The sequence below is a fragment of the Paroedura picta genome, chromosome 3 (assembly GCF_049243985.1).
Source record: "Paroedura picta isolate Pp20150507F chromosome 3, Ppicta_v3.0, whole genome shotgun sequence".
NCBI lineage: Eukaryota > Metazoa > Chordata > Lepidosauria > Squamata > Gekkonidae > Paroedura > Paroedura picta.
Genome location: NC_135371.1, coordinates 58,275,463 through 58,299,291, shown reverse-complemented (window position 1 = coordinate 58,299,291; position 23,829 = coordinate 58,275,463). Strand labels below are relative to the sequence as shown.

The window sequence follows — 23,829 nt, the reverse complement described above, 5'->3', positions numbered from 1 at the left end:
ACCATCTGACCTATTGTTGTACCTTATGCAAGTCATTTCCTCTCTCTACAGACACTCTTGCTTACTTTGTCCACGGTAGGGCAGGGACTCTGAATAGTGTCCTGCAGCTTTCCTGCCTGACTTCCTGTATTTCAAATCAACAATGAAACTATGGGAGCCTCTGGCAATTCTCTAATCCCCAAGAGTACTTTACATCTACACAGCCTACCAACCTCCAATAAGCATCTATTCACAGCATTGCTTTTTCATTAAAAAAACAAGGCAAAAATAAAGGCCTCCAGTTTGCTAAAAAGGTCAGAAACTACAAAATTGCCTCAGTCTCTGGCCTGCAGGCGTGTACCATCACATCTTCTGCATCTGAATCAGGTAGCTCAGTGGCATCTATTATCAGTGCCTGAAGAGATTTGCTAAAGTCTTCTGATGTGTAAATTAAGCCCTGAGGCAGAAAAGATGGTAACGGAAGCCAAAGGTCTTGCTCCCACTGCAGGGGAAATGCCTTGTGCTTACTTGTCATTGAAGTCGTCTTGAGTCAAGTTGTAGAGGAATTCTTCCATGACTTCATATTCTTCCATGACCTTAGTTATCAATTCCTACACAGTGGCAGAGAGGAGAGAGGCTTTAAGTACATGATCAAAATTTCATTCCAAGTGTAGTGTATTGGTATTGCATTAAAATGCTATATATGAGTGAAATTCGGGGATTGTTGTGTAGTAGGGTTCTGCTATAATGAAAAATGGAAACACTTCTGCCATCTCAATTTTTGGGAAACCAATATAGCACAGGAGATCTATCAGGCCTTGGAGTTCCACGAAGCACTGGCTCAGGCCTAAGAGTACACAGGAATCTCAAGAAACACCAAGGTTCATGAGCCAATGTCCCCCTGGCCAGTGGTGTATTACTGTAGAGAGGTACACTTCCTAAATAATGAAAAGCTGGGAGGAAATGAGATTTGGGAACTGAAGTATAGGCAATAAGTATTATATTACTACTTCAAGAACATTCAAAAGCTTGCATAACCCTGTTTGTGCATAATTTGGTATATTAATGAAAAATGTTTTAAGTGTGTGAACAATAAATACAAATATATCCAGAATCTGTGATGGAGCAGTAAGCTGCCACCCAAGGTTCATCCCTAACTACATCATTGTGCCAGTTGGGAAAATAGGGGAAAAGATAACATCAACATCGTAAAGAAATAAAATGATCTGGGCTTTAAAAACAGTTTTCCATACAGCCAGCATCATGAAGAAATAATAGAAATACAATACCACTGTTTACCATAGCCAAAAGTATAGCTAGTATATATCCCACAAGCAATGATCACTCTACCAAACTATTTCCATCTCCCTAAAAAAATAGAGTGCCTGCCTTCAGCCAACAGATCATAGTGTTGAGAACTATCAGTTAATCTGGATATCAATTTAAACGCCATAAGAACATGGAATTATTATGCAGTGTGTAACACCATCCCACACACCTTTAGTTAATATCAGATTAGGGAATCAAGATAGATTCCTTTCTTGTTAGTAGACAATTTATTAATATGCCAATATCCAAACATTTTGAAATACTGAATAGAAAACTTTAAAGAAGGGATAAGCAATTCAAATACAGACAGTGGCTTTTTGCTGCTCTTCCCTATCCCCAGACAGTGAATTCAAATCCATAAACAGAAATGGTAGAATTATGCATCCATGCATAGCCAACATATATGCATGAAAAATTATGACATTTCAGATGGAGGCTTAACATTTATTTTTCAGAGATTTGGTAAACATAAGATGCTTTATTAGTATACTCTTAAAATCCCTCTAGAACAGTGGTCCTCAACCTTTTTTAGGCTGGGGACCGGCAGGGCAACTGCCACGCCCGCGCATCGCGCATGCGCACCCGAAAGTGCTTCGGCCTCACATGGTGCATGTGCGCATGCGCGGCCTGGCCGCGCATGTGCAAGGTACGGGCACGGCCCTGATTCCCTCTCCCCCCCCCCACAGTAAGAAGCTTCCTGGGCCGCAAGCTTGGGGACCACTGCTCTAGAACCTAGATCAGCTCATTTCACAAAACCCCCAGCATATATCAGTAACATTTTTCATTTAAATAATACGTTCACATTTTTCCTGGGGAAAGGTTTATTTCATTTATCTAAAGCATTTTAAAATCTTCTGTGCTATATGAATATTCTTACACTACCAGAAGCTGCTTTGCTTCTACCTACTGTTCTTGATAAAGATAACTCTGAGACCTTTTCCGCACCTCAGGGTTGTTAATATTATTATTATTTAATAAATTTCTATACCGTACTCCTGAAACTGGATCAGAGCGGTATACATAACAACGATCAATTAACAAACAATTAAAAACAGAATAAAACATTAAACATTAGTAACAATTTAAAACCTAATAGCAAACTAGCAGCATCTATATCAATAGCAGCATCAATTTATTGTCTTATTACCCAGAAGCTGGTCTCTGTCAGTAACTTTTTTCCAGACTGGATATCTCCGTGGGAGTGTTTTGTCATGGAGGGCCCACAGAGGTTATAAGGTCATTGACCCCAACCAAAAGCTTGGTGGAAGAGCTCTATCTTACTGGCCCTGTGGAACTCTGCCAGCACTGACAGGGCCCTGATCTCCTCTGGAAGTTCATTCCACCAAGTAGGGGCCAGGACTGAAAATGAGACCAAACTTGGGACTAGGGACCAGTAGCCAATTGAGATTTGCATAGCTGACACTCTTCAGAGCAGCTGTGCTCTGAACCAAGTGCAATTTCTGGGTCAGGGATAAGAGAAGGCCAAAGTAGAACAAGTTATAGAAGTCCAGTCTAGAAGTGACTGTCACATGAACACCATAGCTAGGTGTTCTCGGGCCAAATAGGACACCGGTAGTTTGGCTTGACAAAGATGGAAACATGCCAGCCACACTACTCTTGTGATCTGTGGAAGATCACGCCCAAATTCCTGGCTGAGTGTGTAGATATAATCTGCACACCATCCAGGCTGAGTAAGCGTGCTTTCTCATATGGCCATTTCCTACCCATCCACAGGACCTCTGTATTTGATGGGTTGTGTTTCAGCCAACTCTGTTGCAAGTTGAATCACCAGCTGATGCTCTAACTTTGTGGCAACCCTTATGTAAAAGAGCACTTATTTTGGAGAATTTTTTCCTTGACCCTCCCCATGTGTTCTGTATATGAAAAGAGGCTGTGTCATCATATACTTCATCAGCAATAGAACCTCTCTTTTTGTACATGTGCACTATAGCAACATCATAATATTGTTTTTAAAAAGGCTGGCTGTATCGAGGGGAACTGCAAGGTTTCTGCCATTTCAAAGATCCCATCCTCCTCCTTAGTTGCCAACTCAGAAAATGGCTGGTGATCATCAAACTGGATACACCAATTCATAACAGTATTATTCAACAATGATGAAGCACACTAAACGTGTTGCCATGTACTTTGTCAATAATGGAACCTTTTTTATGAGCATGCATATGTAGTAGTGCTATAGCACCATAACATTGTAAAAAAAAAAAAAAAAGGGCTGGATGTATTGTGGGGAACACTATGGTACCTGCCATTTCAAAGCTCCTACTCCTTAATCACCAGCTAAGAAAATGGCCAACAAAGATCCCTAGAAAATCCCAGTGAAAATAGTATTTCGCTTGCAATCATGAAACCAGCATTCATAACAGCATTACTCAGTAATTAAGAAGCATGCTAAATGGAAACGCTGTGCATGTTGCATTTCCCTGATTATCAAATCAATTATACAATTCCATTATTTTTAGATGTTTAGAAAACACTTGGAGTGATAGGAAAGGGGTGGAGAATTAAGAAACTATACAAACAAGCACAAAATGACAAAACCTACCCACCAAAAAAAGAGGAAAGGAACTTCATGGACAGGTAATTGCATGAAACCTTGCTTCCCATTTTGTCTAAACACTACAATGTTGCTATATTATAATGCATTTTTGTCATAACAAGTCAACATTTCAGTTTTAAAAATTTAGTGCATTGCTCAGGGGACAACCTGAGGGGAGGGGGAGGCAGGATGAACATGCAATATTGATGCCACAAAGGGGTGGCAGGAAACCAAATTTGAAATTAGGAATTTCTTACTGGAAAACTGAGTTCAGATCTGAATGGGGGGAATCATGGAAAATCTACCTACTATAAAGGTAAAGGTATCCCCTGTGCAAACACCGGGTCATGTCTGACCCTTGGAGTGACGCCCTCTAGCGTTTTCATGGCAGACTCAATACGGGGTGGTTTGCCAGTGCCTTCCCCAGTCATTACCGTTTACCCCCCAGCAAGCCAGGTACTCCTTTTACCAACCTCAGAAGGATGGAAGGCTGAGTCAATCTTGAGCCGGCTGCTGGGATCGAACTCCCAGCCTCATGGGCAGAGCTCTCAGACTGCATGTCTGCGGCCTTACCACTCTGTGCCACAAGAGGCTCTACTCTACCTACTATACATTTCAATAATTATATACCACTTCCCTGGTCACATCTTACCTCCTGCACTTTCTGCTTTTCAGGGATTCCTTTCATCCACTCTCGCAGTTCAGCCAGCTCCTCAATGCTGTTTGGTTTTTCATAAATCTTTCTGCTGATGGCTTTGAAAGCATCACATATCTAAAGAAAGAAATGCTGAATCTGTAAATTCTAAGACTTAAGTACAGTGGAAGAAAAAAAAACATTAATGGGTTGTATTTCTTCCTGAATGGCCACTGGTTTTTATCAAAGACTTAGAATAAAATATTTTAAAGCCCGATTTTCAGTTGTGAGGACACAAAGGAAAATAGAAGCCCTCTGAATTCCTGAAAAGCAAGCCCAAATGACATTTTAAGGAGCACATATTCCCTAGTAGCCAGAATAAAGCACCTAATCTTTCCTCATGTAATATTAAAGAAAATGTATAACGTTATACTATCATGCCCACTGTTTCTCTGATCAAGTTCCTAAGAGCTTAGAAAATCCTGAAAAAGGAGATTGGGGTGGGGGGGGGGTAAAATTTCCAAATTGTTGCCTTCCACAAATGCTTCCCAGCATTAAAAAGTACTAGTAGTGAATTTTTTTTGCACATTAGTAAACTTAGGAAGCAGGAGCAGAACTATTTTATCTGATGCTTGAAATGCATGGGCCCTGTTGTGCAGAAGAACTTGATTTATGGGCTATTGATATATCCCACCAAGAAAATCCCCCCAAAATGATACCTGAAAAAAGGATTTGAAAAATGTTACGACTGTGCCCACAAATATCTTTTGGCAATCTCCTTGCAATTTTAAATTTGCAGAAGTGACTACAAAAAATCTATTTTAGTTACTCCAGTTGACAAGTATGCCATATATAAAACTCACATCTTCTACTTGACTGTGTAGATTCTTAGCCAATATGTCCAGCATAGAAGTAGCCAGTGCTTTGCATTTCTTGGAGAGGTTTTGCCTTACACCTTCAACACCAAGATGGAAGGGGCCAATGACTATAAAGCCTGGCAAGCTGTTGTCCAACATCTCCTTTTCTTCCATATGTGCATTTACTATCTCTCTTACTTCTTGAGCAGGGGGGCACTGGGTTTCATATGGTCTGAAGACATACAAAAATGCTGTTAAGGGAAGACCACACAGGTATAGATCTATACACTGCCCCAGATTATACCCTATCTTCATACTTGGAAACAGGGGGGCTTTACGCACCGGGATCTTTGTTGCAAATTGGTCACTGAATGAAAAATCGCCATTTAAAATAGTGGAATTCGTCGTTATGCATACCTGCCTTTGTAGTGGTATCCAGTTGCGTTTTGTAGCGTTTCCCACAGGCTTCCGGTCTCGGCAAAAATCGCTAGCCAGGAAGCGCTATTGCCAAGCTCGTCCCGCCCCTGGCCGTCAAGCAGCCAATGGGCAGCCGTTAGCATGCTCCCAAACAGCCCCTTTCCCTTTAAGAAAAGTTTTTTTTAAAAAAAAAAAAACACACCCATTGTAACGAATCTGTGTAGATTCGTTGCAACGGAGAGACCCATCCAGCTGCCTAATGTGTTTGAGCTGTTGTTTGATCGTATGATCGTGGCCACGCTGCCTCGAGTGAAAAGAAAAAAATCCCCCCTCCCCCCCCTCTCACGGGCCCGATTTTCGTCTGAATGACTGTGTTAAATGTGTGTGCTTAGTGACTGAAGGGGAGGGACTGAAGCCGGGGAAGCCTCTGTTTGAGCTGTCATTTGATCGTGGCCACGCTGCCTCGGAGTGGAAAAAAAAAATCCCCCCTCCCCCCCCCTCTCACGGGCCGATTTTCGGCTGAATGACTGTGTTAAATGTGTGTGCTTAGTGACTGAAGGGGAGGGACTGAAGCCGGGGAAGCCTCTAAACTGAAAGAGGCTCGCTGGTGCGTTTATCCCCGCTCGCTCGGAGAAAAAAAAATGGCGATCGCTTCACCGGAAGTTTGGAGGACAGGCTCAGGAGGAGGGACTTTGAAGAAACCGCAACAATGTTAACGCACAGGTCTTTATCGCTAGTGTTACAGATTGTTTGCAAGAGTGTAGCGCTTTCCGGAGGGTGAATCCACTTTTTGGGATTCCCCTGAAAGCGCTACAACGAAGCGCTTTTTGCTGATCGGTTTCAGGAGTGTTGCAGATTGTCTACGACGTCGTGCGTTAAGGCAAATCAATAGCGTTTCCAATTAGCAACCATTGTGCGATTTTGAAGCCGTGCAAAAAGCCCCAGGGTGAACAATGGGAATGAACAACAAATATAACTAGTCCCTTTTCAGACACATGTCCCAACACCATTCAACGTATCTACACTTGAAACTTGAATGCCATTTGGAAACTTCCCATACCGGCAAGGTATCATTTAAATGAACATGGCATAAGAAGGTGTACAATCAATTTCGATATTTGTTTAAGTAGACTAAATCCCAGGTAAATCAATGAGACACTCCCAGGTAAATAAATGTGCACAAGACTGTGGTGATGAAATCTAACTGCTAGGTCTCCAGCAACATCTTAAAATTTGGTTCCTTAGGCCAAAGTTATTCAGCTGTTTCTTGATGTCAGAGCAGCCAAGCAAGAAAGGTATCAGAGAAGATCAGCTAATAGCACTAAGAGCATTAGCAAAAGAGGGGCAGAAATAGAAAAAGAGAAACTGAACGAGAAGTAAAAACTAAATGAGGAGGGCAGTGGGGCAACATGGTGACAGGGCAAGGGAGCTTTTTTGATACCACTACCTTTACTCTTCTTCCAGGGCCAAAAGGACAGACAGAGGTAAGGAAATACCTCAAGCCCTTCTGCCAGAGCGGTAGAACCTCCCTTGACAAGTGTAAGTAAGGAGGGGAGATTTTTCTTTTCATCTCTAACTCCTAATTGGCTAAAAACATCTTGGCTTGAAAGCAAAAAAGTCCACTGCTTAAAGTAAGCTATTTACTGTCGGTATACCCACTCTACTTCTGAGTCCCAAGAGTAAAGATAACTGCTTTGCGCAGTGGCAGTATCGTAGCCTATGAGGTTAATCCGAGGCGCGATTATTGCTAATTGAAAGATAACTGTCTTAAATTCTTGGATCTTAACGTATTCTGAACTATGCTTGCTGGGACACTGTATTAATTGCAGAAATAAGACAAAGTCTAAACTTCTATATTAACTGAAAACTTTCGTTATTAATTGAAAACTGGGAGCACAAGTTGTGTTTTCATCACTCCTTCCTGTAAGTGGCTGTGGCTTAGGAAGAGAAAAAAAAATCATGCCAATAAATGACTGGCTATGTCACTGGTGTCGTCAGGAAAGGTTTGGATTTCTGGATCATGGTCTATGATGTCAATATGAGGGGCTACTATCAGGAGATGGTGTGCACCTCACAAGGGATGGAAAAAGTATGTTTGGGAGAACCCTTGCAAACCTGGTGAAGAGGGTTTTAAACTAGATCCAAAGGGGGAGCGAGACGCAAATTCAGAACTTGGTGTGATGGCAAGAACTCAAGATGAGAAGATTGCAAATCTGCAGCGAATGGCACATAAGCAGGGAACTACTAACTTGCAAGGAAGTTCAAAAACCAAAACCTTGGGGCACACAAGGAATGGATTACAATGTCTCAACACTAATGCACAGAGTCTGGGAAACAAGCAGGAGGAACTAGTAGTCCTAATAGAGGAAGGGGGCTATGACCTAATAAGAATCACAGAAAATTGGTGGGATAATACTCGCAATTGGAATACTACAATTGAGGGCTACAATCTATTCAAAAGGGGCAGACAATAAAAGAAGGGGGAGAGGTATAGCAATATATGTTAAGAATCTTTATACTTGTGAAGAAATACTGGTACTTGAGCATAAAAGTTCAGTTGAGTGTATTTGGGTAAGTATAAAAGGAGTAGGAAATGGGAGTGGTATTATTGTGGGGGTCTGCTATAGACCACCAAGCCAGTCAGATGACTTCAATGATATACTGCTAGACCAAATTACTCAATTTTCAAAGAGGGGGAAACAGTGGTTATGGGTGACTTCAATTACCCAGATATCTGTTGGAGGGCCAACTCTGCTAAAAATACAAACTTAACTTGCCAACAGCTTCATTTCCCAAAAAGTAGAAAGAGGAACCAGGGGCTCGGCTATTTTAGACTTGATTCTCATCAATAGGGAAGAACTGGTAAATGAGTTGGAAGTAGTGGGCACACTTGGTAGTAGTGACCATGTACTTTTGGAGTTTTCAATTCTGGGACAGAGAAAACCTTTACGTAGTCGGACATATAGACTGGACTTCAGGAAAGCTGATTTTAACAGACTTAAAGATATGTTGGGTAGAGTCCCATGATCAGAATGAGATGGGAGTCCAAGAGGGCTGGAAGTTTCATAAAAGTGAAATACTGAAGGCTCAATCACAAACAATCCCCTTGAGAAGGAGCCTAAGAAAGCCTTGGTGGCTCAATAAGCAGTTGTCAAATGATTTGAGGAATAAAAAAGAGTCATTTAGGAAATGGAAGGAAGGCCTTATTACCAAGGATGAATATAAACAAATAACCAATAATTGTAGGGGGAGTGTTAGAAAAGCTAAAGCTCAATATGAGCTTAGGCTAGCAAGAAGTGTTAAACATAGCAAAAAAGGCTTCTTTAGCTATATTTCAAGTAAGAAAAAGAATAGGGACATGGTAGGACCACTGATAGGACAAGAAAGTGAAATTATAACAGACAATGAAGAGAGGACTGAACTGCTTAACTCTTATTTCTCCTCAGTCTTCTTGTGAGGGAAACAGTGCTCAATGTGGAAAAAAAACATAAAACAACAGGGGAGATGGGAATGATGGCCTAGGATCACTGTTGGAACAGTCCACAAATACCTAGTTTCTTTAAATGAAACAAAGTCTTTTGGGCCAGATGAACTGCAATCAAGGGTACTAAAAGAATTTGCAGATGCAATCTCTGAACTTCTGTCAATTATTTTTGACACCTCTTGGAGAACAGGTGAGGTGCCAGATGACTGGAGGCGGGCAAATGTTTTCCCCATCTTCAAAAAAGGGAAAAAGGAGGACCCAGGTAATAATCAACCTATCAGCTTGACATCTGTAAGTGGCAAAATGTTGGAACAAATCATCAATCAGTCGTTCAGCAGCTGGAACAGAGAGCTGTGATTTCTAAGATTCAAGACAGGTTTTGCAAGAACAAATCACGTCAGACTAACCTTATCTCTTTTTTCAAGAAAGTGACTACTTTACTGGATCAGCGGAATGCTGTGGGCATAGTTTATCTGGATTTCAGTAAAGTATTTGACAAGGTTCCACATGATATTATTGTTGACAAGTTGGTAAAATGCGGTATGGATCCTAATTCTGTCAGGTGGATCGATAACTGGTTGACAGATCGTACTCAAAGGGTACTTGTTAATGGTTCAGCATCCTCTTAGAGTGACAAGTGGAGTTCCCCAGGGATCTGACCTGGGACCTGTGTTGTTCAACATATTTATAAATGATTTGGATCAGGGTTTAGAGTGAATACTTATTAAATTTGCAGATGATAATAAACTGGGAGGAGTAGCAAACACAACCAAAGACAGAATCAGAATACAGGATAATCTTGATAGGCTCGAGAAGTGGGCTAAACTGAATAAAATGTTCAATAGGGACAAATGTAAAGTTTTGCATTTATGTAGGAAAAACCATCTACACCAATATAGGATGAGAAAGACTTGTCTCAGCAGTAGTATGTGAGAAAAGAATCTAGGAGTTTTAATAGACCATACATTGAACATGAGTCAACAGTGTGACTCGGTGGCTAAAAAGGCAAATGGGATTTTGGGTTGTATCAAACAGATTATCGTGTCCAGATCAGTGATGGTACCGCTATACTCTGCTCTGGTTCGGCCTCACTTGGAGTACTGTGTTCAGGTTTGGGTACCACAGTTGAAGAGGGATGTAGACAAACTGGAGCATGTCCCGAGGAGGGCTTGGAGACCAAGACATATGAGGAAAGGTTGGGGGAGCTTGGTCTGTTTAGCCTGAAGACAAGACGACTGAGAGGAGATTTGATAACCATCTTCAAGTATTTAAAAGGCTGCCATATAGAGCAGTGGTCCCCAACCTGTCAAGCGCTGAAAGAACTCACAACAAATATTCTATAATAATAAAGCTTTAATGGAAGTTTACTTTAGTCACTATAACTCGAGAAGTCAAATCTACCTCACAATAGAACTGCAAGCCCTTTTCAATACATTTCTCCCGCCCAAAACTTGAAGGTTCCCAAGGGGATTGGTGCCCTCAATCCCAGGTGTCAGCCCAGGCATCCTGCCAGAGGTGCAACAATTCGCACGTACTTGGACTGGCCGGCGCCTATTGACAAGATACAATGTTGTTGTTACAGAAAGCAGCGACAGCGAGCAGGGATCAAGGCACCAACAGTCCAGAGCGGGCACTACAAATAATGATAACATGAGAACAGAGAAGAGGCTTTGGTTACATAGAAAGCCAGGAAAAGAATAGTGGAATACAGAAAAGATGGGGTAACCCCTGTTCATGGACAATTCATGGCAGAGAGCAGGCACTGATCCTGACATTCCTCCAGCCCAAAAACAACCTCCCCTCACCCGGTGTCCCGAGGTCTAGGACACATGGGGAATTCTCGGTGGAAAGCACGAAGAAGCCTGGGAGCTTTGATATCAGAGGCCCCCACCCACTCCCTATCCCCCATGGGGAAATCCTTCCATTCAATCAGGTACTGCAGTTTGCCTTTATGCCAGCGAGAGTCTAGAATCTTGTCGACCTAATAGTGGGTGTCCTTGTCGATGAATACAGGTACAGGCGCAGACAAGGGAGGGTGCCAGGCATCCGGAGGCGGGGCACATTTCAGCAAGCTGGAATGAAAAACGGGGTGCACATTTCTACAAGTCTTAGGTAAGGCAAGTTCCACTGTTACTGCATTTATCAGTCTGGTAACCCGAAAGGGGCCCACGAACTTGGCCCCTAATTTGCGGGAAGGTTGCTGGCACCGCAGGTTTTTTGTGGACAAATAAGCCAGATAGCTTTGAGCCTTGTTTGACCGCCTTCAGTTGGTTTTCCGCCGTCTCTCGCTCGAACGGATCCACAAACAATCTTGCGCATGGTTCGCATGAAGTGGTCGTAGCTTCGCACCGCCCTGGGGTTGTAACGGTAGAGGTCGATGAACCATTTGGCCGCCTCTCCATCCATGCAGTCACCCACGAAGCGAATGCAATCGGCATCATCTTGGAAGGTGAAGCCTACATCCATCATGTACGCCTGGAGGTGAACGAGGAAGCCCAGAAAGGTTCCAGGGTCCCCGGTGAAGCGAGTTTTGAAGCGATAGAGGAGCCTGATCTCTGCTCCCCTTAGCTGTGGAGGCAATCTTCCTGGTGGGGCGTTCGCCCAGTCGTAGTCAGGTACACGCAGGCGGGGACGTGCTCCCCGGCGCCTTTGCCCTCTTCCAGCACTGGCCCCTGCCCCGTCTCCAGCCCCTGTGCCGTCGCCGTCTCCGTCATCTTGGCCCCCGTCCCCGGGACCACCGCCGTCGCCTCCGTCTTGGTCGCCGCTGCCTTGGCCATTGGGTTGAGATTCTGGCCGACCGCCAGCCGCTCCCGCTCCCAGGTCAGTATCCTGCTGCACCTCGTCCTCCAAGGGCGACGATCCTGCTGCTCCTCCGTCTCTGCCGTTACCGGCTCCCGCTCCTGCCCCTCCGGAGGTCCCTGCTGCCGCTATCTGTGCTCCGCGATTCAGGTGCACCGTGGGTGCGGGGGGCGGCTTCACTCCAGGTCGCCCTGAGGTTGCCTGTAAATCCCGGAGCAGGCGTCGTGCCGCTCTCTGGGACTCCAGCTTCAATTCCCCGGTCATCGAGTGTAGCCATTCTCCCACACGACTCATCTGGTCCTGGAGCTCCAGGACTTCGAGCTCTGTCACGGTTCCGCGGTCCTGCGGTCCGGAACCCCCTTGGGCAGCCCTTCGGGCCAGTATTCATCCCCAGTGGGTTTGTCATATTTGGACAGCCGCCGCCGCTTGGTGACATGCCGCTCCCAAAACTCTGCATGCCCCGGTGTAAAGCTCCCCAAAGCTTTCGACATCCCGGAGGCACCGCTAAGGCCGAGGGAGCCCATCACCATGAGGTCATCTCCGATGTCGCTCGCGTAATCATCCCCCTCGTCCTCTTGATCGCTAAAATGTATGCCTTCTCCCTGCTTAGCCATTGTGCCGGGAGAAAGGCGTTGTGAGATTTGACTTAATGTCAAGCGCTGAGAGAACTCACAACAAAACTTCTATAATAAGAAAGCTTTAATGGAAGTTTACTTTAGTCACTTGAGAAGTCAAATCTACCTCACAATAGAACTGCAAGCCCTTTTCAATACATTTCTCCCGCCCAAAACTTGAAGGTTCCCAAGGGGAGGGGTGCCCTCAATCCCAGGTGTCAGCCCAGACATCCTGCCAGAGGTGCAACAAATTCACACATCCTTGGACTGGCCGGCGCCTATTGACAAGATACAAATCATGATAACATGAGAACAGAGAAGAGGCTTTGGTTACATAAAAAGCCAGGAAAAGAATAGTGGAATACAGAAAAGATGGGGTAACCCCTGTTCATGGACAATTCATGGCAGAGAGCAGGCACTGATCCTCACACCTTTTTATCACCGGGGACCACTCAACTCTTGACAATTTTACTGAGGCCCGGTGGGGGGGGGGTAGTTTACTCCTCTACTCTCAACCACTGCCCTAATGCTCTCTGATCGCTATGGTAATGTTTAAACATCCCTTCAAAATAAGATACAGACACGCCACAACAATGAACATAAGGAACATTTTATTTTCATGGAAATTTTAACAATGACAATGACAAATCAATGGGAACCCTGTGCTTGTTTCTCTGCAACGAGATAGTGGGAGACAATGGGAGACAATGACAATCGAAGTGTGTTATAAAGGGCCGGGAGGATGAAGTAAAGGGCCGGGGGCGGGGGGGAGAAGGCGTCCTTCGCGGCCCACCTCCAATTAGTCGACGGACCACATGTGGTCCGAAGCCCACGGGTTGGGGATTGCTAATATACAGGTTGTAGCAGAGTTGTTCTCTCTTGCCCTGGAGGGACAGACCAGAACCAATCGGATGAAATTAATTCAAAAGAAATTCCATCTAAACATCAGGAAGAAGTTCCTGACAGAGCGGTTTCTCAGCCAAAGTATTTCAGTTTCATCTTCAGGATCTGGCTTTCTAAGGAGCAATCAGGGCTGATCGCCTCTAGGACTGACCGGTTTGTTCGCCTTACAGTCTAAAGGACTCGCAAGAGTCTTCTCCAGCACCAGAGTTCAAAAGCCTCGATTATTTGAAGCTCAGCCTTTCTTATGGTCCAACTTTCGCAGCCATACATTGCAACTGGGAATACCATAACCTTGACTAAATGCACTTTCGTTGGCAGGGTGATGTCTCTGCTTTTTAGGATGCTGTGTAGATTTGCCATAGCTTTCCTCCCCAGGAGCAAGCGTCTTTTAATTTCTTTGCTGCAGTACCCATCTGCAGTGATCTTGGATCCCAGGAATATAAAATCTGTCACTATCTCCATTTGCCAGGAATTGAGAGGGCCGGATGCCATGATCTTCGTTTTCTTGATGTTGAGTTTCAAGCCAGCTTTTGCACTCTCCTCCTTCACCCGCATCAACAGGCTCTTTAGTTCCTCTTCACTTTCTGCCATTAGAGTGGTATCACCTGCATATCTGAGGTTGTTGATATTTCTCCCCGCAATCTTGATCCCAATTTGTGACTCCTCTAATCCTGCCTTTGTCATGATGTGCTCTGCATATAAGTTAAATAGGCAAGACGACAGTATACAGCCTTGCCGAACTCCTTTCTCAATTTTGAACCAATCAGTGATTCCATGCTCGGTTCTCACAGTTGGTTCTTGACCTGCATATAGGTTTCTCAAGAGACAGATAAGATACTCTGGTATTCCCATCGCTTTAAGAACTTGCCACAATTTGTTGTGCTCCACACAATCAAAGGCTTTAGCATAGTCAATGAAGAAGAAGAAGTAGATATTCTTCTGGAACTCCCTGATCTTCTCCATGATCCAGCGTATGTTGGCAATTTGATCTCTAGTTCCTCTGCCTCTTCGAAATCCTGCCTGTACTTCTGGAAGTTCTCGGTCCACATATTGCTGGAGCCTAGCTTGTAGGATTTTGAGCATAACTTTGCTAGCATGAGAAATTAGTGCAATGGTGTGGTAGTTTGAACATTATTTGGCATTGCCCTTCTTTGGGATTGGAATGTAAACTGACCTTTTCCAATCCTGTGGCCATTGTTGAGTTTTCCAGATTTGCTGGCAAATTGAGTGTAGCACTTTTACTGCATCTTCTTTTAAGATTTTGGAATGCTGTCACCACCACTAGCTTTATTGTTGCTCAGACTTCCTAAGGCCCATTTGACTTCACATTCTAGGATGTGGTAACTACCCCATTGTGGTTATCAGAGATGTTAAGCTCGCTCTTGTATAGTTCTTCTGTATAATTTTGCCACCTTTTTTAAATCTCTTCTGCTTCTGTGAGGTCCCTACCATTTTGGTCCCTTATCATACACTTTGCATGAAACGTTCTCTTCATGTCTCCAATTTTCTTGAAAAGATCTCTGGTCCTCCCCATTCTATTGTTTTCTTCTATTTGTTTGCACTGTTCATTTAAGAAGGCATTCTTATCTAGCTTTTCTCTGGAATTCTGCATTCAATTGGGTGTATCTTTCTCTTTCTCCCTTGCCTTTCACTTCCCTTCTCTCCTTAGCTATTTGTAAAGCTTCCTCAGACAGCCATTTTGATTTCTTGCATTTCTTTTTCTTTGGGATGGTTTTAGTTGCTACCTCTTGTACAATGTTGCGAACCTCCGTCCATAATTCTTCAGGCACTCTGTCTATCAGATCTAATTCCTTAAATCTATTTGTCACCTCTACTGTATATTCGTCGGGGATATTTAGTTCATACCTGAGTGGCTTAGTGCTTTTCCCTACTTTCTTCAATTTAAGCCTAAATTTTGCAAGAAGAAGCTGATGATCTGAACTACAATCAGCTCCCAGTCTTGTTTTTACTGACTGTATAGAACTTTTCCATCTTTGGCTGCAGAGCACATAGTCAATCTGATTTCTGTGTTGACCGTCTGGTGATGTCCATGTGCAGTCGTCTCTTGGGTCGTTGGAGAAGAGTGTTTGCTATGACCATTGTAAAGCAACTTATATACTACAAAAATTGTATTCAAATAAAAGTGAGTAAAGATTGGAATTCTGATACCTGATATATGAGACACAGCTAAGACAATGAAGTTACTGGCGGGAGATATTTTTGGAAGTAGGAATTTTGGGGGAAAAGGTAAACAAATTTTAAATATATAAATTAAGTGGGGAAATAATGACAGTAAAAAGAGTTAATATTGGGAAGTACTTATAATGGCGATGATTTTCTAGGTGGAAAAAGAGTGCCTTATATACTCGCATATAAGCCGAGGGTGGGAAATGCAGCAGCTACTGGTAAATTTACAGGGTGGCCTAAGTGCTTAATCCATGCTCCATCATCACAGCCTCTCCCATCCAGCCTCTCCCCCTCCCCCAACAAATACAGAAATGTCAAGAGAATGAATACCTACTGGTTTTTGTACCCTGCTTTTCACTAACCAAAGGAGTTTCAAAGTGGTTTACAATTGCCTCCCCTTCCTCTATTCATGCCAGACACCCTGAGACAGCACTGACAGAACTGCTCTGCGAGAGCAGCTCTGGCAGGAGAACCAACAGTGCCCCCAGGCCAGCAAACCAGAGGAGAACACCAGTACCCAAAGTTTGCAACCTACTACAAGTGCAACAGCTACCAAACTGGGACAATGGACTTCTCTAAATACAGCTACAGTGCCCCCCAGAACAAAACACTGAAATAAAGAACTGTAAAACTGAACACTGAAAGAAAGAACTGTAAAAATCAACTTTTAAAAGAAACACAACCCCAAGAAGAAAAGGCAAACTATGCTGCCCCTCAGATAAAAGAAGAAAGAAACACTAGGAGAAACAGTAAATCCCAAAACATCCCCAAAACCCACCCCACCTACAGAAACCAAAAGAATAGTTTGGAAGAAGTCATCAGGAAAAGAACAGGAAAAAATCAGAATCCCTCAGTCAAACCGTTGATGTCCTACAAGCTGCTAGAGCAAGCTCAGCTTTCAAGACTGAAGGCAAAGCTACAATTGGCTGGCTAGGAGCAACAAGCTCAGCTTTCAAGATCTTTGCAGAAGGCAATGCTATGATTGGCTGAGAGCAGGCTGTTATTTCAATTACCCGCATATAAGCTGAGGAGGGCTTTTTCAGTGTTAAAAACTGTGCTGAAAACCTCGGCTTATATACAAGTATATATGGTATTCACAATGTTTTAAGTAATATTTTGAAGAAATATTTTGAATCTACATGTTAAAAGATAAGAAGGCTTTGGTGTGTGATATTGATATAGGGCAAAAATATTGAGAATTAATATTATATGAGAATTTAAAGATTTGTACTTAAATATATATATATATATATATATGTATATATATATATGTGTATATATGTATATGTATGTATAGGTATGTATATATATATATGTATGTTTCATGCAAAGATGGGTATGATAAGGGACCAAAATGGTAGGGACCTCACAGAAGCAGAAGAGATCAAACAACGGTGGCAAAATTATACAGAAGAACTATACAAGAGCGAGCTTAACATCCCTGATGACCACAATGGGGTAGTTACTGACCTGGAGCCAGACATCCTGGAATGTGAAGTCAAATGGGCCTTAGGAAGTCTGAGCAAAAATAAAGCTAGTGGTTGTGACAGCATTCCAGTTGAACTATTCAAAATCTTAAAGGACGATGCAGTAAAAGTGCTACACTCAATATGCCAGCAAATTTGGAAAACTCAACAATGGCCACAGGATTGGAAAAGGTCAGTTTACATTCCAATCCCAAAGAAGGGCAATGCCAAAGAATGTTCAAACTACCGCACCATTGCACTAATTTCTCATGCTAGCAAAGTTATGCTCAAAATCCTACAAGCTAGGCTCCAGCAATATGTGGACCGAGAACTTCCAGAAGTACAGGCAGGATTTCGAAGAGGCAGAGGAACTAGAGATCAAATTGCCAACATACGCTGGATCATGGAGAAAGCTAGGGAGTACCAGAAGAATGTCTACTTCTGCTTCATTGACTATGCTAAAGCCTTTGATTGTGTGGAGCACAACAAATTGTGGCAAGTTCTTAAAGAGATGGGAATACCAGAGCATCTTATTTGTCTCTTGAGAAATTTATATGCAGGTCAAGAAGCAACAGTGAGAACTGAACATGGAATCACTGACTGGTTCAAAATTGAGAAAGGAGTTCGGCAAGGCTGTATACTGTCGCCTTGCCTATTTAACTTGTATGCAGAGCACATCATGAGAAATGCGGGATTAGAGGAGTCACAAATTGGGATCAAGATTGCAGGGAGAAATATCAACAACCTCAGATATGCAGATGATACCACTCTAATGGCAGAAAGTGAAGAGGAACTAAAGAGCCTGTTGATGCGGGTGAAGGAGGAGAGTGCAAAAGTTGGCTTGAAACTCAACATCAAGAAAACAAAGATCATGGCATCCGGCCCTCTCAATTCCTGGCAAATAGAAGGGGAAGAAATGGAGATAGTGACAGATTTTATTTTCCTGGGCTCCAAGATCACTGCAGATGGGGACTGCAGCAAAGAAATTAAAAGACGCTTGCTCCTGGGGAGGAAAGCTATGGCAAATCTAGACAGCATCCTAAAAAGCAGAGACATCACCCTGCCAACAAAAGTGCGTTTAGTCAAGGCTATGGTCTTCCCAGTTGCAATGTATGGCTGCGAAAGTTGGACCATAAGGAAGGCCGAGCGTCAAAGAATTGAGGCTTTTGAACTCTGGTGCTGGAGAAGACTCTTGCGAGTCCCTTGGACTGCAAGGCGAACAAACCGGTCAGTCCTCGAGGAGATCAGCCCTGACTGCTCTTTAGAAGGCCAGATCCTGAAGATGAAACTCAAATATTTTGGCCACCTCATGAGAAGGAAGGACTCCCTGGAGAAGAGCCTAATGCTGGGAGAGATCGAGGGCAAAAGAAGAAGGGGACGACAGAGAATGAGGTGGATGGATGGAGTCACTGAAGCAGTCGGTGCAGACTTAAATGGACTCCGGGGAATGGTAGAGGACAGGAAGGCCTGGAGGATCGTTGTCCATGGGGTCGCGATGGGTCGGACACGACTTCGCACATAACAACAACAACAAATATATATATATATATAATATGATGAAAAGTAAAGCTTAGAATTCATTGCTGTTATATATTTCTTGTTTCTTTTTCCTTCTTTTTCAAAATTAAGTCATAAAAATGGATGAAATATAATAATGAATGGCAAAATGCAGTTTTTTCATTCACTATTTTCTATTCTATTAAAAAAAATATTGCTAAAATTAACCTAAATGAGCAAGTAGGATGGAGAAGAAATGATGATATCACACTTAAGGATCCCTACTCAGAGCATACTCAATAGGAAAATCTAGTTTATTGCTGTCTAATGTGTGAAATAGCCCTTTCTGTGCCTAGCTGTAAGGTAAAGGTATCCCCTGTGCAAGCAGCAGGTCATGTCTGACACTTGGGGTGACGCCCTCCAGTGTTTTTATGGCAGACTCAATATGGGGTGGCCTTGCCAGTGCCTTCCCCAGTCATTACCGTTTTACCCCCCAGCAGCAAGCTGGGTACTCATTTTACCGACCTCGGAAGGATGGAAGGCTGAGTCAGCCTTGAGCCGGCTGTCTAGTTTATTGCTGTCTAATGTGTGAAATAGCCCTTTCTGTGCCTAGCTGTAAGGAAATACAAAAAAATCCTTTGGATGTTTTATGAACTCCCCAAAACCATTACTATAGAAAAACAAAGAACTCAACCTACAATTTTGTTTTCCTAAAAAGTCACAGTTGATTTATGACAGCTATAAAGTTTTCAAGCCCAGAGACATTCAGAAGCGGTTTGCCAATACCTGCCTCAGGGTAGTGACCCAGGTATACCTTTGTGGTCTCCAGGCCCAACCTTGTTTAACTGGACTAGCCTGGGCTATCCAGGTCAGGGCAACAAACCATCTTAACAGTAGCTAAAAGTAGTAACCAGTAACCCACATTGCTGAAACTCTCTTATCCTTCTGATCCTTTTGCCCTGAAAGTGAAATCAGCAGAGTATGCATGGCATCATTAATACTGAAAATGCATCCACTGGGAAGTGCCACTCCCCTGTGGGCACTGAGCAATAAACACATTAATCTTCCCATCTAGTTTTTAGAAGAACCTCTTCTATTATTCCCTCTCCCTCTATATAAAAATACTTACTTTAGGGTTACAACTATTATATGGCACACAGTTGGGCCCCCTCTCAAACTTGGCCCCTTTAGAGAGGGTTCAATCTAAATTTTTAAGATCTGCTCTTCAAGTGCCAAAGTGTGTCTCCAATGTTACTCTGAGACTTGAGACAGGTTTCATGAAGATGGAGGCTAGAGTATGGCTGACTGATTTAAATTACTGGCTTAGACTTTTCCTCGTGGCCTTGCCCCACTAACAACTGAGGATGGCTATCAATCGTCATGGCAACGAAACATCAGAGCTAAAATCACACTCTTGGGGTTCTCTCCTGAGTTCCTACTGAGTATGGGATATAATCAGGCCAAAAAAGTTGTTAAGCAGAGATTGACCGACATAGAACGCCAACAGGCTAATAACCCATCTTTCATTATTAGTGAACCCAATAGATATTCATCTTTCCCTATGACATATCTGGCCAAGCTTGAAGTACCTAGTCATAGGAGGGCCTTCACTTTGGCACGCTGTGATGCCTTCCCTTCAGCGGTATTAGAAGGAAGATATAGGAAAACACCCTATACCCAAAGGAAATGCACCTGTGGCTCTGGACATGTAGAAACCATGGAACATGTTCTCTTTCAATGGCGATTCTATAATGAGATTCGAACTAGTCTAATTCTTCCGCTGCTAGGCAGATTCCCAGGGCGCTCTGGAGAATTTTACATTTCTCTAATGCTTGCAGATATAGAAAATAATACAACTTATAGAGTTGCCAAGTTCTGTGCAGCAGCGATCAAAATTCGTAATAGAATGGTCTGTTTCAAGTGAACTGGACAGCTGTGTTTATCTACCTTATTCTATTTTCTATTGTTATCTTTTAATATGTTTTAATTTCTGGTTTTAATGTTATGTTTCTGTATCATCTTATGCTGGTCTATGATCGTAATAAAGAATATCTATCTACTTACTTTAGTAGTGAGTTGATATCACGATTGTTCAATTCTAAGTATTTCTGATAATTCTTGGCATATGCTTGTAAAGGGATCAGTGCTTTGCGAATACATTTGCAGATATTTTCGCGCAGTTCTTCTACAGCTGGTTCATGAAGGCCCACAGATTCCAACAGTGGTGTGCCACAGATGAATATGTTTTCAAGCACATACTGAAAGAATGCCAGAATCATGATCATTAAAAATGTTGCAGCCTGCTTCCAGTTTCTCTACTGAGGCAGTGCACAGGTTGAATACCGGTTTACTGCCAAACACACTAACCCCCTTTGCATAGAAACTCATTTTATTCCCAAAATCACACCCTTAACCATATACGAGTTTTGACATATGGTTTCTATTATTTATGCAATATAAAACATGGATGTCACAAAAGTTTGTGGGAGTCACAATGCAAAAACCTTCATACAATGCCCAGAGCCAGTCATGTTACAAGTTGCTTGAACTGTGCGTCATGTCACTTCTGCTTCAGTTTATCTCTATGAGTTCATGATGGCAAGCGTCCTGTCTCAAATCAGGCACTTTGGCCATTCTAGCCAATGTCTCCTGACCTGAAAACAACCACGTCCAACTGATTTCCTGAGATAATACTCTACTCCCTGTTGCAGCTTTGCCAAACAATGCCTGTGGATCAAATTTTAAGAAGGCAGGAAGTGTGCAATGGAAGGCAATTATCGGAGGGCAGAAGACTCTTTGAAAAATCAAAAGGAGCACACTCCAAAAACAGAAGGCAAAACACTTGTTCCTCAAGTTCATTTTTGTAATGTTATCTGTTGAACTATCTGAACTTAGATTTTAAAAGAAGTTTGTTTTTAAAATATGCAACAACCTCTTTGTGAAGCAGTAATAAGATAAATGCAGCAAGCATATTTTGCCACTAATTCAATATCAGTACTATCGATCTAGGAACTTTAAATTATAGCATCACTGCAACCTTGTCTCATTAAAATTCACTATGTTTTTCTCAGTGCAAAAATGATAGCTAAATTCTCTTTCTGTACCATCTTTTCTCCCCTTTCACCTTATTAAATTTTTTGAGATTTTCTTTACCTGCACATGAGTTGGTGTATGAAGCATGCAGTTTCATCTGACATTTCCCTAACTAGAAAATATCAGGATGTGTAACCAAACTAAATCTTCCTTTTCTGAATCTCAGGTTACATTAATTGGACAATGGCATAACCTTTTCCCATAAGGAAAAGGAAATCAGTTTTTCTCATCTTGACTAGGCTGCCTTCCTGTGCACTTTCTCTTTCCACAGATTTCACATGGAAGTAACACATGAACTTGCACTCCCAATTATTCTGAGTATCTACCGATAACAGTAACACTGACAAAGATATGATGCAGAAATAAGACAACCACAATTTATTTATTGGTACAGAAATACAAATCCAGTGTGTTGGGGTGGTTAGAGATTTGGACTGCTACTTGAGAGTCTCAATCCAGATAGAATGTGCAGCATAGCAGCCCCAGAAGACTTCCCCCCCTGCACTTTTTCAAGTCCTATAACAATCATGGTGAGCAGTTTATGCACCTGAATGTAGTCTAATATCAAAGGGTTATTGTGAGGATAAAACACTTGACAGAAGAAAACTACAGATACTATCCTGAGTTCATCAGAGGAAGGATGGGATAATAATATAACAGATTTGGATTTAATAAGGCAGTGTATTATCCATAACGTAAGCACATAGCATCTATAAGCATGCAATAATGTAAATGCATTTTGAATAACAGATCATATTTGAATGAGAAGGTATCTTAAATCCCCCACTCACTTTCTCCAGCTGTGGTATGGTGTGGGTAGCCAAGATCCCTTTATTAAACAGAGAAACAACTGCAGTCTCGAAATTCTCCAAGGGTGTACTGAAATGAACCCCGGTATTGTCCAGAATCAAGTCAACTAAAAACACAGGATTTTTTCGCGGCCTGCAGAAAGGAAAATATGGACATTTTTGTTAGAATTTTGGCACTGGCTGCTTTGATAACTTCTTTTTAAAACCATTGAACTGAGTTATCTCATAAAAACATAAAGGCCCTCCTCCAGTTCTACCTAGGCTCATTATACACACCTAGAGACCCTCAATGGGATTGTGCATTACCATCAGCAGGCACATCTAGCAAGTTCAATGGGACGAGGATGATTATTGTAATGTAAATGCACATCAGCATTAGGCATGCTTCAGGATCTCTCTCCCTGGTCTGGGGCTAGACAGCCTAAAGGGATGCCGAGGGTCATTCCTTTTTCTCTGCAAAGAGATGGTATTCACTATAAACCATCTCATATATATTAATCTAATCTGCCCTTGAAAACATGCTTAGAATGAAGGCAGAATAGCTTTCCTGGGCAGTGCTTCACCCTGTACTCCTGTTTTTACTCTTCTCTCTCTTTCTCTTTCTCTCTCTCTGATAAAGTAAAACTTACTCAACTGCCTGTAGATGAAGCTCATTAACTGCATTCAGAGGTAACAACCAATTCACCTTTTATTTGCGACAGCCGAAAATACCTGGGATAACGTATCTCCCCCTACCACTCACAACAGGGCTTAGGAGTGACTTCATAATTTGGTCAATTTGTAATGATTATATTTCAATATAGATACCCTCTTCCTAGTGCCAATTAAAAAACAGTAACAGCAACATGGTATTAGATATATAGCTATCATGAGGGGGTGGGAACAGCTTGGGTGGCATCATGAATTGCCGGAGCAAACCTTCCAGATGCAATGCCTGCAGCAGATTCTGGGTATCTCTATGTGATCATAATTGAAATGCGTCAATTTGGACAAAAATGTGACAATCAGCTGCAAATTAAAGAACAAATCCAAAAGCACAGACTGCAATAGTTTGGCCATGTCTGCAGAATGAACAGTAGACTGCTTCATATACTCCTTTGTCAAGAAAAATCAACTGAATAGAAGATCCAATGACTGGAGCCAAAGAAACAGATCAAGGAAGGTCTTAGAAACCAGTGATTTACTATCCGTATGGCCTAAACTACTG

The 23,829-nt window shown here is 42.5% G+C and overlaps 1 protein-coding gene and 1 pseudogene across 7 annotated transcripts in view; one reads left to right on the top strand and one right to left on the bottom strand.

The window, feature by feature from the left end:
- Positions 1 to 23,829, bottom strand: part of DNAH1 (dynein axonemal heavy chain 1) — a 236,653-nt gene that overhangs the window by 148,254 nt on the left and 64,570 nt on the right. For all 7 annotated transcript variants that reach the window (XR_013229078.1, XM_077325858.1, XM_077325859.1 and 4 more), the window contains 5 exons: positions 22,605 to 22,755; positions 20,785 to 20,978; positions 5,360 to 5,585; positions 4,515 to 4,634; positions 508 to 590 (listed from right to left, as the gene is read on the bottom strand). Coding sequence is in view for 6 of the 7 variants with exons in the window: in XM_077325858.1 (XP_077181973.1) it covers positions 508 to 590; positions 4,515 to 4,634; positions 5,360 to 5,585; positions 20,785 to 20,978; positions 22,605 to 22,755 (774 nt within the window). In the remaining variant the exon portion in view is untranslated. The remainder of the gene's footprint in view (positions 1 to 507; positions 591 to 4,514; positions 4,635 to 5,359; positions 5,586 to 20,784; positions 20,979 to 22,604; positions 22,756 to 23,829) is intronic.
- On the top strand, positions 7,461 to 7,621 carry LOC143834587 (U4 spliceosomal RNA; annotated as a pseudogene).